Here is a 13,804-nt window from a genome sequence, read left to right as displayed (position 1 = left end):
TGCTGTTGTCTAGCCGCTGGAAACAAAGAGAAAGAGGAGAAGGGAGAGTAAACTTGAGTGTTCAAAGCAAAAGGAACAGAATCGTCAGGGTTTGGGAAAAGGAGGATCCGACTGCTCAAATCGTTTTGAAAGGTATTGATATTTGGTAGGATTGTACATAAGAGATTTTCGTACACTCTCCTTTTTACAGAAGTGAATTTGAGTTAATATTGTAGAAGATATCGACAGTTTGGTGGGGCGTTTCTTCTCAGTCGCGAATTGAGACCAGCGGGTGTTTCGGGATCGATTGCGGTTTCATATGAGATCTGATCGTGCTGAAATTTTGTGGGAAGCTTCGTGGCATCTAGGGATAGCTTTTCACCAGAAGGATTTGATAATTAACGGTTGGTTTTCATTTTAGAAGGTGAGTGCATGACCATGGCTTATCTAAGCCTTTGATTCCTTGTTCTTGCTTGTTTGTTGCTTGTTTGTGTGTTTTTCTTGCTGGGATGGGTTGCTGCAGGTTCTTACAGATGTATAAGGCTTGGGTTTCGAGTAATGGATGATTTGGTGGAGTTTGGTGGAGTTTGGGAGAGAGATTCGACTCTCGGCTTCGAGCGGATCGCGATTGCAGAGGGAATGTCGATCGACACCACTTGGTGTCGGTCGACACCAGCAAATTGGGCATCGATCGACACTGTGGGGTAGTGTCGGTCGACACCGTTGAGCCAGTGTCGGTCAACACTAGGCTGGTGTCGGTCGACACCTCCCTTCCAGCGAGACGATGTTTGATTTCCTGGTTTGTTTGTTTTGTTTGTTGTTTGTTTGGAACATTGGAATTATTGTTGCTTGTGTGTATAGCCCAATAGATGGGAGGATTGCCTCACTGAGTGTTTATCAAATACTCATGCATCTCAATATGTGTTTGTGGTGCAGGTAAAGGCAAACTGTGATCGTGGAATCAAGGCAATGAAGAGGAGGATGTTCTAGGGACTCGATTGGATGTTGTCTGGCATTGTTAGGTTGCTAGAGTTGGGTCATTAGAAACATTGCTAGGTTGCTGGTTTCATGTTTTCTGATGATTGGTTATTAGATTATTGGTTATCTTGTTATTGGTTATTGCTTATGCTATAGTATTGGTTTTATTATTGGATATTGTTGATGGTATTGTTATTCCGCTGTTGATTGTGATTGTAGTTAGGTGACTAGTGGGTATGGGACCACTAGTTGTAGTTTATTTATATATATATATATATATATATATATATATATATATATATATATATATATTATTTATTATTAAAAAAAAAGGTCGGTCCTTTCAATAGTGATCGCAAATGCAAGAGCAACGGGAAACTGACGACGGCTCATACGAAAGGGAAACTTTTCATCCGGTGGTGACACAAACATCCTAGGGATAAGAACTTTATCGTTGACGTTTCTTTTACCTGTTACAATCCTTGCTTCAATAACATGATTAGCCATTTGAGTGATAATCAATCTTGTACCATTGCATAAACCTCCCTTAGGATCAATATTCATAAGCAACATGATAGGTGCTCCCTTTTTCAGCGTCAGAACATGGTTAGATAATCCAGAAACGTGAATACTGTTTAATAATTTCTGAGTGTAGATCATATCGTCGTAAGCACTTGTATCGGAAGTCTCGATGCTGTCTGAACTAAAATACTGTCTCTCTCCCCTGGGTATAATAAAACCAAAATAAGAAACCGTTTATATTGATTTTTGTTTGCCAAAAAAAATTTGCACTCTTAATATACCTGGAAGTTGAGAGAGCATATATTGATTTATTTTATCGACGTCATCATTTCTTGGACTAAGAATAGCTCTTTCGCAAAAGAATTTTTTGCATCGGTCCTTGTTGCAAATGATGTACTGTATATCTGTTTAACAATTGCTTGTATAGGATTGTCAGATGCAGCAATTAATAAATCCTCGGGTATTTCTATTTTGACCTCACCACTGTTAGGCTCGTTGATCTTGCCATCCCCAATATCGAGTAGCCATTTTGAAAACGTAGAGAGAGCATCTGCATCCTGACTATTTTTTGCCTTGCGAAGCCTCATGTTTTGTGTAAGCCGAAGTACTTTACAACTATCCCAAAGCAACGATGAGTTTATAGAGGCTCAAACTGTCCCAACTCTAACAGCCTCTGGCACAAACGGTAGAATTTGTCTATAATCACCCCCTAAAACAAAAACCTTACCTCCAAAAACCCGATCACACTTCATAATATCTCGCATACTCCTATCTAAGGTTTTGAAACAAAATTTGTTCATCATTGGAGCCTCATCCCATATAATGAGCTTTGCTTCTCTAATCAACTCGGCAAGATGTGATTTATCATATATCGAACATATTGTATATTCGTCCACATGGATGGGTATACCAAATCTAGAATGAGCTGTCCTGCCACCTTCCATAAGTAAAGCAGCTATACCACTCGATGCAACATTAAGAACAATATCACCCCTAGATCGAATATCAACACCAAGAATACTCCACAAAAATGTTTTTCCAGTACCACCAAATCCATGAACAAAAACCATACCTCCCTTATTACAATTCACAGCTTCAATAATTTATAGGTAGACACTTCGTTGCTCATCGGTTGACATATGTAACAACCTGTCAAAATCCTCTCTTTGCTCAACACGCCTGTAGTTTCTCTCATCTATCAGAAGCCTATTCTAATTATTATCAATCACAGATTGGTCTGGTTTAGGCATATTCACAATAGTTGACAGAGAGCTTCCATTGGATCGCATAATCATTTCAATCTCAGCTAAGCATAGGTTTGTTATCTTATCCTGACTTAACATTAGACCTGCATTACAGAGTATTTTTTTTAGTTGACATATTTATGATCAGAATAATAATCGTAGATGTTTGTGTACATCAATATAACTTTAAATTTTATTATATATATATTTTATTAAAAACAATGTATTTACCGTGGTTGTTCGTACGGTTCCTTTGCAAATACAAAATATCTTCGCACAATATATCTTTTGTAGCGACCCAGAGATCGAGAGGCACTGAAACACTTTTCGAAAACAATAGTATGACAAACAACTTCCTTAGAAACGGCCCAAAACACCACATACTTGCCTCTTTTATAGCTAGAATATATTCTTTGTCGTCATCCAATAATCCCAATGCAAAGCAGGCATCTTTAAATTCCTTGTACAATTTACCTTTTACCGTCTTTAAAAAATCAAAACTTGTGGCCCCTGGAACTGTATTAAGTAAAACTCTCAAGTAATACGCCGAGCCTATAGAAGGTGGTACATATGTAATTCTGCCTACTGCAAAACTTTTTCTTCTCTTAGATCTTGGTTGCCAGATTTTTTTACTATGAACCCACACAAATATGTTGGAAAATTCAGCATAAGTGAGACTTCTACCTTCTGGATGTTTTTTATTGCATTCCATCCATGCCAACAGTTTAGATCTTCTGGCTGAACGCTTCATAACATCTGCAATAGGATCATCTTCGTTGTAAACTACTAATTCCTGTCCAGGAAGATGAAACGGAAGTTTTTCAACGGGAGTAGTACGATAGCAAATCGGAAAAGCCAATATTCGCCAAGCTGCTTCACATGCGGAGATATATCTAATAAAAGAATAATACTATTATTAAATATTAAATTAATAGGGTTAAATTTATATGAAATTAATGAACAGGCATACCTGCAGTTGTAGAATTTCTTGATTTCATTTTGATTGTCTTCCTCTCCTACGTTAGCTCGAATATAATCTGGCCCTTTGGTAATGTACTTAAAAAAAAATTTCACTGAACGTGACTGATTACACCACTCAACATTAATATGAGCACGATAACGGATAGAAAATCCCGGTTGTACGAAATAACAAAGTTGTTATCACAATCAAACCTTTTTTATGCACGAATCTCCCGTTTTTCCTCCGTTTGTATATTGGATAACCAGCATCATCGACGACAGTATTTTCCATGAATGGTTTTGGAAAAAATTTAGTGCACTTACCATTATTCATGCCAGCACTTCCTCTGTTATGAATACCACAAGGTCTATGAATTATAACATCAGAAACAACTTCATATAAGTACTTGTCCAGTTCTTTATCAGGAATCTTAGCACTTATGAATCTATCAATGTCTTCTGGTGTACGCATTTTATAGTCTGGATGCAAGAATAAAATCATGTGTGCATGAGGCAGACCTCTCTTCTGGAATTCTATTGTATACATAGCTGCACACACAAACAAAAGCCATTGTTAATAAATTTGGGTTTTAACATGGTAACGTATAGAAAGTCGATTGATTAATAATATGAAACATACCAGAGTTTATAACACCAAAAGTTTTTTCTTTAGTCACTTGCTCCATTAGTCTATCTAGCTTCATCTTAAAGACCCGACAGCATATATCTGGTCTATCTTCTTGCTTAAGACCATGCCTTGTTAGATATCGAACAACTTCAGGCCATTTGGGGTTGCAAGTAATTGTTATGAAAATATCGGGAAAACCATAGTACTTGCAAGTAGCCATCGCATCTAAATAACGTTTCATCCTATAACGTTTTCCACCTGTAAACGATGAAGGAATGTAGATTCTTTTTCCGTGTTCTGCAAGATCTTCGTTTCCTTGATAAACAGCTTCAGCTATTTTATCGGTTCTTTCCGTCCGTAGTTTGTTTTGGTTCATGGAAATATATTTCAGTCTGTTAGATTCTATGGTTGTGAATGCATCTACCAAAAATTGCTGATATAATTTCCCCGACATCACAATCGTAGAAGATTCTTGATATCTCTCAAATATTCGAAAAGCATAAAATTCTCTCATCGAGACTGTTTTCCTTTTTCGTCCAGCCGTATCTACAAAACCAATGTCAATGCCTAACCTGTAACCATCCTCTCCATATGGTGTGACAACCCGTCCCGTTGACCCCACTAGCTCACCGCTAGCTTGCCCCCATATGCCCGAAGCTGGCCCTGCAGGGCATCGATCCTAACCCCTCATTGGTGCGCCAGGCGTTCCTCGAACCCTGGTCCCCACCCTTTAACAACCTTCCCACAAGACAAACTGTCACCAATTGACCTGCAGATAAATATTTTTTAAAGCTATGAAACTGAACCGAACACATTTATCCTGTTAGGGACTTCATTATCTACGTCATGTATATAAAGTTGTAATAACGTCAGTTTTTCTTTAGGTTCAGGTAAAATATCTACGATACGGTGATAGTTTTCTCCACACATGTGAAACACGTACGGCCCTCTACCATTATTAATAGAATGGTTTATTTTCCCACCTAATGACGTGAAGGAAAACATCATATTGTATGCTCTTATATTATAACGGAAGTTGTCACTCCTATCATCGTGATTATATAACAACGCCGATAATGTATTCGGTGGAGTTTTCAGCTTGGGAAGTTGGACTTTCCCTTTTCCACAGCACATTGCAAAAATTGGTTTCGCCTTCTTTACTCGCTTGTTTAACCGTTCTCCGTACCACATATATGCTCCACAATTTTCACAGAGATACGAAGGATCTCCTTCATCATAGTAACCTGATAACATTAGCAATACAAAATTAATTTACCTGTATATATATATTTAAAATTATTTCAAAAAAAAGTTTAGCTTTACAAAAATACCATTTATTTGTAACCCAGATGTTACGGCTGTGAATTCACATGTTACATTAGGCGTAGTACGATACTCAGTATCAGATTCATCAATCGAGCTATCAGAATCGCTATCATTATTTGACCCAGAGTCAGAAACAATAAAACATGCAAAATCTTCATGCATCAGAGGCAACAACGTAGGAACTACATAGGTGAACACAAAAAAAAACTTATTAATAAAATATTTAGTATATACTATAACATGTGGATATAGAAACGATCTTCATTGCGTTTTCGAACTTTATTTGATTTAAGAGTTTGCGTTCTTTTCATCCTTGCATGTTTTGAGATTACTCTTGAAATAAGTTTATACGTTTGAACATTAATTTAAAATCAAAACTTATTTTATTATATCAGAAACTGAATATTAGTTACCCTTTGTATTCACGACATGAATCAGATCCTTCTTTCTCCGTATTGGTAATTTTGCAGGTCTCATCGTATGCATACAGTCGAAACGATCTGCGTTCTTTAGAAATATATAACTTTAGGTCTATGATATTCTTTATTTATATGATGACCAGTAGGTATAATCTCCTCATTACTATAATTTACTTAAATATTTTCACAAACGGATAATAATATCACATAATAATATCAATATCACAAAAATGTAAAATTAACATTTTTTCATTTATCTTAACATATATTTATTTAATCATAATTAAATTGAGAGTATATATATGTTTTTTTTTAAAAAAGGTGGGAAAATATCACCATTTTTTCGTTTTTGATTAGATTATGTTGTATCTATGCAAAATAATAGTAAATGGAACATGATTATACCTATTTTCGTATTTTAATTTATAAATAAAACTTATTCATTTTATTAGTGAGTAATAAAATGTAGAGATTTTAACAAATTCAAAATTTATAAATAATAAATAATCATATTCTTATTAACGCAACTAAAGGCCTGAAGTTTGAAAAAAACGAATATCAAAAGCATATATTGTTTTTAAAATAATTCATAACATAAGCATAATACTATGCTTGCTTTTCAATCTTGATCTTCTTCCTAGTAGTCATGCTATAACCTCGTACGACTTCTTCATTGATTCTAGACATCTCCCTCTTTGACGAAAGTGATGTTGATTCCTCTGACGTAAGTTGTAGAATTTGTTCAGCTGGTTCTAGTTCTTGGTAATTATCATTAACCTTTCCGTAAATTTCCTAGCAATTTTATTATGGATAAGCACATAATGGAATTACAATAATTAATTTAATCATCTTATAGTCTACATTATTAATTTAGTATATTACCTTGACAAACTGGTTTACCATATCCTCTTTTTCCCAAAAAATTTCAACAACATAAGAAGCCTTGTCACTTTTCAAATTATCAATGGTGATAGAAATCTTAAAGAGCACGGTCTTCCCGATTAGAGCAGAAAGAGAAATGGGCATGATGTTTAGATCGTCCTGACCATTGTTTCAAATTTGTTAGAAAAGTGCATGTTACTATAGAATCCTAGAAAATATATATTCTGGTAGAAAGTACATTGTCTATCCTGTTAGAACGTACCTCGGATATTTGGAAAACCAATTCATCCGCCTTTTTACCAACAAAAAGCTGGGCTAGACCATAAAAAAAAATAAAAGCTTAATCTTTGGAGAACTTCCATACGAAACGTGTAGTATGAGTTTATACCTAAAAAACATAGAAGCAATCAAATGATCAACATATTCACATGAACACAATTCTAATCATATTAAGTAATACATACTTGTAATCAACTTCTTTGACATCGTCATCGCAAACACCACAACTGTATAGACGTTTTTTCCCCTTGTCAGACTCTATTGGATATGGTTGAACCTTCTTTCTACATTCTTTGCATGCAATGTAATACCACTTAGGCACTGTCTCGACCGAACAGATCGTTCTTTTCATTTTCATGAAAAACTCCTCATACAAAGTTACCTTTGGCTGTATATTCTTCGCTTCATCCTCATTGTGAACCAAGTCAACAACGCTAGTGTTTGGCATCCTTTAAAAAACATAAAAGATAAGAATGCGAATACGTTTAGACATGTCTAGCGTCTAATTGATGCTCTAGAAAACTAAATACATTTGTCGGAATTTTTCGACTTTGGGAATTGACGGATTTAAGTGAATATCTGTGGTGTTGAATGCGTTTGATACACTGTAATTGCCTGCGAAATAATTTTAGGATTTATCAAGAAGATGATAATTCAACTAATTAAATCAGAGAACAGTAAACGACTAAATATCATTTAAAAAATTACCTTTCCACTCTTTCAAACATGCAAATCTAATCACACACACAACAACCGAGTCTTCGTGTTCTTTTATAGAAGCTTCAAAAGTTCTAGCAAGATCACCCCATACCGTACAACTTAATCGGTCACCACTGTAAAGACAAAGTTTAAGTTAGCTTCCGCTATAAAATATTTGTATTTTGTTTTTTTTGTTTTTTTTTAAAACAGACTTTAAATCTTGTAAGTCAGAACTTATCTTCACATTGTCCTTTCCCTTAGTGTTTACATTATCAAGAGAACCAACACCAGCAATTTGGCCCACCACATCTAAAAACATAACAATATTAGTTACTAATCAACAACCGAGTATATATATACATGAGTTTCACAACTTACCAAACAATACTTGTTTATCTATTTTTCCAGCCAAAATAGTTAAAAATTCTTGAAAGTATTTTTCAGGAACTCGTGCCGGAAAATCATCACATGGTTTAACTGTGGTGGTTCTATAGAACACCATCTTAAATCCCAAAGCATTTGTCCTGTAATCACCATCATAATCGACCAAACAGAAAGTATCGATTATTTTCGAGTCACAAACATTGATCTGGTTATGAAATTTCTTCACTAATGCATCCTCAATAGACGCGTGAATTCTTGTTCCCTTAAATTTAAAGCAGTCGTCAATACGTTTAAATCAAAATCGTTATTAAGGTGTAGAAAAGCTTTAATAAACTATTTAAATTATTGTTAACAAAGTTTTTTGAAATAAACTTGAATTAATCGAAACAAACTTCCTCATCGACCAAAACCATCTGCAGTGATTTGAATGCTTTCCAAAGTCTTATCACACGAACCCTGATCTTCTAGTGATCAAGAGCAGGATTGATCTGGTTAATGTTAACATAGGGAAGGATAATGATTTTTTTTGGAGGCTATAATGAATATTTTGATTTTTAAAAAGGATCGCTGAATTGTACACAATGATTCAATGTGTATCACTATATATAGAGTATCCAATTCTTAATTTTTACATATATAATTAATATGATAATATTGAATTTGAATTTATCTTCCTTTTTAGAATCATTATAATAATTATCATATTTAAATTATGTCAATATAACATTTTCAGACGATAAGCATATAAATTTTAAGGATATTTTACTTTTAAGATAATTTCTATATTTAATTAACATTTTTGTAAGTATATTATGATAATAATGAATCAATCTCTTTAAAGGAAAAGTTAAATACTCGACTCTTTAGGATTATAGTAATATAAATATAAGTGATAATCAATTTCTTCCAAATTACCTTTCCAGTATTCTATAATAATCGTGTAAATATAATATAACTAAATTCGCTCAAGAATTTTTTTAAATATTATATTAATTTAATAAGTATATATTCTATATCTATATTATGGACTTAAATATTTTTATTTTATAATCTTATATTTCCTAAAAGTTTGTAACTACCCTTATAGTTAGTTAGAAGTAAAATGAAATAAATTTTGATCATTCTTTCGTTATGAATAATATCTTTGAATATCTATTTATAAATAATATAATTAAAATATCTATAGTACAATTTGTAAATATGAAATTTTATATGTATAAATAAATATGTGATATTTTAAATGTATAAATAATATTTGTAAATCTTAGTTCAAACCGAACACCATAAAGCTTCAAATTATTGAATAATTGTATATCAAATCCAAAAGGTAAAAAACTTAAAAATTATAAAAAATCAAGATTCCATGTCAATTAAAAGCCCATAAACTTCAAAACTATAAAAATCAGGATTCCATATCATCAAAGGCATCTCTCATCTGCGTGGCCTGCAGACATGGAGGATTTATCATCACTCTCGTACAATTATGCACTATGGTCACCATGATTGAATCTATAAGAAGCAAACTGTAATTTTTTATATTAAACCATTTAAATTGATGAAACTATAACTAAACATATAGAGATATAATTATACTAAACCTTGATTTCTCTCAATTCTTGCAAAGCGTATGACACATACGCTATCATCAACACAATGTATCCAATCATTAAAGAAATCGTTCGCATAAGGTTTTGGTAATTGGCATGACAATCGATCACCCCTACATTAAAATTATTAGGATTTAGTCAAAGTGTCACAACATAATCTTAGTTTAATGAATTTAAATAACATACTCGATATTTTCCAAATCAACATTCAACTCATTCCATTATTTGTCGGGAGGACCTTCCTCAAAGCGATTTCCAACCCGCAATACTCTTCCGATGATATCTATATAATTTATAAATTTACAATCAATTAGTGTTTTGATATTAAAAATCTATATAATGTTATCGTTTCTCTTACCAACACAATTAGCAGAGTCTAAATAACCACTTTTGATATCATTAAATGATACAGAAGAGAAGAATGATTTGAAGACAAAGCAGCAATCTTTCTAAACCATGTTAAGGTTCTCCAATGTATCATAAAACGATGATCAGTTGGTCTAAAATTTCCGGTAACTCTGCATAGTGAGAAACTTGCCAACATGATCCACTCTCCTTCTTTCAAATTGTTTAAAAAAACGTCGCGAAATCTAGGACCCATCAAAGCGTGTATTTTTTGACCCTGCGAGAAATTTTTATTAATATATGTAAAGAACAACTTAACTTATGAAAAATACTAGATTTTAACCCGCGGTACACCGCGGAAATTTTTTTATAGCTAAAATTTATAAATTTGAAGTTACATTTATTTTTTTGTTAATATTGTTTTTTTTTGTTTAGTGTTTAAAATTGTAAAATTTTATTTTGATTATCAATTCTAGAATTTCACCCATAGTACAATTTGATTTTATAGATACGTAATCAATCAACTTAATATGTCTAATATTCTAAAATTGATGGTGTTAACAAAACAATAAGATGAAGATTTAACCAGTATTCAAGGGTGAGACTAATGCTATTTTAAAAATTTATACTAATGTTAATGTAAACTGTCTAACCTTTTTTAAAAAATCTGCAATATAACCCCGTTTTATAACATATTTAACATTTAAAAGTAAACATATACATAATATCAAATGTCTTTCTTTTTCCCCTTAGAGATAACATGTTTTAAACAGTAACATGCTGTAAAAAATTAGTCAATAATATAAAAATGATATTAAAAGAGTAACTAAAGAAGTCTAGCAAAAGTTGTTTATAAGTGGGTGATATTGAATTATATGTATCTAATATATCAACAAAACAATTAGCATCTATATTAACATTTTTGAAGTATATTTTGTGTTATGCCCTTTAAGTTTTGCTTATTTAAATTTTTATTTACAACATTAACCCCTAAAAAAACTCCATAAATAACATTGCAGAGAAACTCAAATACTAAACTTTCTTAAATCGAACAATATTTGTTACATTTATTGCCATAAAATCTTAACAATATCTATACATTCCGATTTTTCCAAAAACAGCTCTACCCATTAAAGTTTTAATCCCATAAAATCATCAAAACTATCTTTAGAGATTTTGTTTGCATAGACTTTCTATAGAAAATTTTGCTTTACATATTTTGATTGTAATCTACATTACTTGATTTGAGTTACTTAGGAGTTGATTCCTTAGATTTCTTACATTATAATAAATAAAACTAAATAATTATCCCGTGGTGTTTCTATAAATTGAAGTACATTTGGTGTCCTTTAATTTATACTTATTTACAAAGTTAATCCTTAAAAAAATTGCACATACAAACGAAATCAATTAGATTCCTAAATGTCTCTACAAATTTGGTTTATAATTTTCTAAAACAATTTATATATTAAGAAATTTATTGCACTTAATAACATATGCCAAAAATATCTATACAATATTTTCTTCTTTTAAAAACTCTAATATTCAGTAATAACTATATTGTTTCATATGAACAATTAAAACTTTAATGGTTATTAATATGCTGATAAAAAATGTAAAAATAATTATTTCATGGATTAAATCTAATAAATTGGAGTATTTATAATATAAATTAATATGCGGTATACTATATAATAAGTTTTATGGATATAATTCTTTCACGGGTTAAATCTAAATAACTTTAAACTTACGGATTAAATTTAAAAACACTAAAATTTTAAAAATATAATAATGTAAGAATAATTCTTTCACGGGTTAAATCTAAAAAGCAGTAAAAATTTCTATTTTTATAGTCATAAGAAATTCGATATGGTACAAATGTAACATTAGTATAAATAAAACTAAATAATTGTCGTGTTTCTACGGTATACAACTGATCAAATTTTATAATTAACAATTAAAATATAATTATACAATCTTAAACACTAAACAAAAAAAACAAAATTAACAAACAAATACAATTTTTTAAAATTTAATTTTTTTTATTGTAAAAATATTGTCCCGCGGTGTACAGCGGGAAAAATATAGACATGAAGATACGCACGTGGTTAGTCATGAGTAGAAACTGAAAACTTAATTTTATTGATATGATAAGCAAAACAATAGACAACATTATGAAAACATACGCATTCCATTCTCTCATCGCCATGGCGTGTGGACAGTAATTTTAACATCAATCATTAGCAGGAGAATAAAACAACATGGATATATAGACTATCAACATAGTATACAACACTCCCGTTTCATTTATAAGTTCAAAATCTTTATTGGTGTTGGCTTATTGTTGGCTTCAAGATTCCCCAATTGTCACAATTTCTCAGATTTGGATACTGGATTTTCTGAAACTTTGCCAATGAGAGAAAGTTAGAATCAGATTTAGGGTCACACTGCATGACCACTTGCATAATTAAGACCAAATGTCTACTTGAATTAACACACAATTATCATCTGTGAGCCTACTTGAATTATTTTGACCACTTGCGGACCAACTCTTTCTTCACTCATGCGTGAATTATTTTACAATGTAATGAATAATGACGCTCAACTAAATTAGTATTTGGAGTAATTGACAGAAGTGTAATTAAAAACATTCTTACCACTTCATATGACAGAACCAATTCGAATGTTTCACGTGTGTTTTGGCCAGGAATGGAGGATCTTGACTTCAACCCTCCAAGCAGGTTTTTAGGGGCATACATCTTTGAGGAAAGGGAAATTATCAGCCATTGTGAATAGAAAGGGTGTTTGACAAAACACTCGTATGTTTGATATTGTTGGTGATACTAACTTGCGATTAGGGGCCAAGTAATTTGTAGGCTCTAAATTAGGTTGAACATTTCAACCTTTGCACACAAAAAGATTTAACGGTTAATGCTACTAATTAGGGATTAAATATTGTAAAATTTTTGATTATTAGGAATATACCAACTTTATCTATATTTTCTGAGACTTTAATTTATTTATTTTTTCGGTTTTGCATATAGAGATTTAGGGGGAATATTAATTTCCGAATTGAATGTGGTGAGTAATAATGATGCAAATACAAAATCGATTTCGAACTGATTTATAGGGTTCTGATAAAGGAAAACGATTGACTCGATTTTTTTGTTGCTAATATGTGAAAATTAATAAATGCCAATGGCATAGGATTGTAAATAATTTGTAACTCCAAGGTTTTTTAAAAAAATTACTGTGAAAATATTAATATAGAGATCGTATAAAAATACCTTTTCATCAACCAAAATCAAATCAGACGAATTGTAGAGAGGATGAACACACTCAAATTTTCTTAGAATCTTTACTCTAATTTTCCACTCATGAATGAAAGGGTTCAAGTCGTTCAAATCAACAAAATAGTCTTTTTTCCCGATTCTATTCTTTATAGCATTGGAAAGTAGATTAGCCATGATAGCATAAACTAGATTAAAATGAATCGTAAAAATCTAAGTTTTTAAAGTAATTATTTTTATGTATAGAGTTTAGCATGTATTT

General features: G+C 31.9%; 3 protein-coding genes and 1 long non-coding RNA gene across 5 annotated transcripts; all 4 read right to left on the bottom strand.

Moving 5' to 3' along the window:
• Positions 1-1,278: 1,278 nt before the first annotated feature.
• LOC147938668 (uncharacterized) lies at positions 1,279-2,066 on the bottom strand. Its single transcript, XM_087465710.1, has 2 exons — positions 1,801-2,066; positions 1,279-1,681 (listed from the first exon to the last, which is right to left on the bottom strand). Exons 1-2 carry the CDS (start codon positions 2,064-2,066, stop codon positions 1,279-1,281), a joined length of 669 nt encoding a protein of 222 aa, XP_087321836.1.
• A 624-nt stretch (positions 2,067-2,690) lies between these two features.
• Positions 2,691-4,765, bottom strand: LOC147938667 (uncharacterized). The gene is made up of 6 exons (XM_087465709.1): positions 4,324-4,765; positions 3,897-4,232; positions 3,694-3,766; positions 3,108-3,616; positions 2,955-3,038; positions 2,691-2,827 (listed from the first exon to the last, which is right to left on the bottom strand). The coding sequence occupies exons 1-6, from the start codon at positions 4,763-4,765 to the stop codon at positions 2,691-2,693; spliced, it is 1,581 nt and encodes a 526-aa protein (XP_087321835.1).
• Positions 4,766-6,662: 1,897 nt separating this feature from the next.
• On the bottom strand, positions 6,663-8,418 carry LOC147938666 (replication protein A 70 kDa DNA-binding subunit E-like). Its single transcript, XM_087465708.1, has 9 exons — positions 8,295-8,418; positions 8,129-8,225; positions 7,926-8,050; positions 7,748-7,832; positions 7,403-7,666; positions 7,295-7,326; positions 7,201-7,253; positions 6,939-7,097; positions 6,663-6,848 (listed from the first exon to the last, which is right to left on the bottom strand). The coding sequence occupies exons 1-9, from the start codon at positions 8,416-8,418 to the stop codon at positions 6,663-6,665; spliced, it is 1,125 nt and encodes a 374-aa protein (XP_087321834.1).
• Positions 8,419-12,369: 3,951 nt separating this feature from the next.
• Positions 12,370-13,094, bottom strand: LOC147938665 (uncharacterized). 2 transcript variants are annotated; one of them, XR_015565265.1, is made up of 2 exons: positions 12,910-13,094; positions 12,370-12,651 (listed from the first exon to the last, which is right to left on the bottom strand). It is a non-coding gene; the product is annotated as an uncharacterized LOC147938665 (long non-coding RNA). The 2 variants fall into 2 exon arrangements; XR_015565266.1 differs by having other exon boundaries at positions 12,370-12,657; positions 12,910-13,091.
• Between the last annotated feature and the right edge of the window lie 710 nt (positions 13,095-13,804).

This window comes from Camelina sativa, chromosome 9 (assembly GCF_030686135.1).
Source record: "Camelina sativa cultivar CO46 ecotype springtype chromosome 9, ASM3068613v1".
Lineage (NCBI taxonomy): Eukaryota > Viridiplantae > Streptophyta > Magnoliopsida > Brassicales > Brassicaceae > Camelina > Camelina sativa.
This window is presented reverse-complemented; position numbering and strand designations above follow the sequence as displayed.

Bases quoted from the DNA above. Each gene is read 5' to 3' on its own strand.
- LOC147938667 (XM_087465709.1), bottom strand. From the start codon at position 4,765: ATGTCGGGGAAATTATATCAGCAATTTTTGGTAGATGCATTCACAACC. The intron at 3,767-3,896 runs GTTTGATTGTGA...ACATTACCAAAG, and splicing joins GAGATTCGTGCATAAAAAAG to GGCCAGATTATATTCGAGCT. The intron at 3,039-3,107 runs GTATGTGGTGTT...AAAGTGTTTCAG, and splicing joins TCTAGCTATAAAAGAGGCAA to TGCCTCTCGATCTCTGGGTC.
- LOC147938666 (XM_087465708.1), bottom strand. From the start codon at position 8,418: ATGGTGTTCTATAGAACCACCACAGTTAAACCATGTGATGATTTTCCG. The intron at 7,667-7,747 runs GTATTTAGTTTT...TGTTTTTTAAAG, and splicing joins GTCGAAAAATTCCGACAAAT to GATGCCAAACACTAGCGTTG. The intron at 7,327-7,402 runs GTATGTATTACT...TATGTTTTTTAG, and splicing joins GTCAAAGAAGTTGATTACAA to GTATAAACTCATACTACACG.
- LOC147938668 (XM_087465710.1), bottom strand. From the start codon at position 2,066: ATGAGGCTTCGCAAGGCAAAAAATAGTCAGGATGCAGATGCTCTCTCT. The intron at 1,682-1,800 runs GTCGATAAAATA...TATTATACCCAG, and splicing joins TTAGTCCAAGAAATGATGAC to GGGAGAGAGACAGTATTTTA.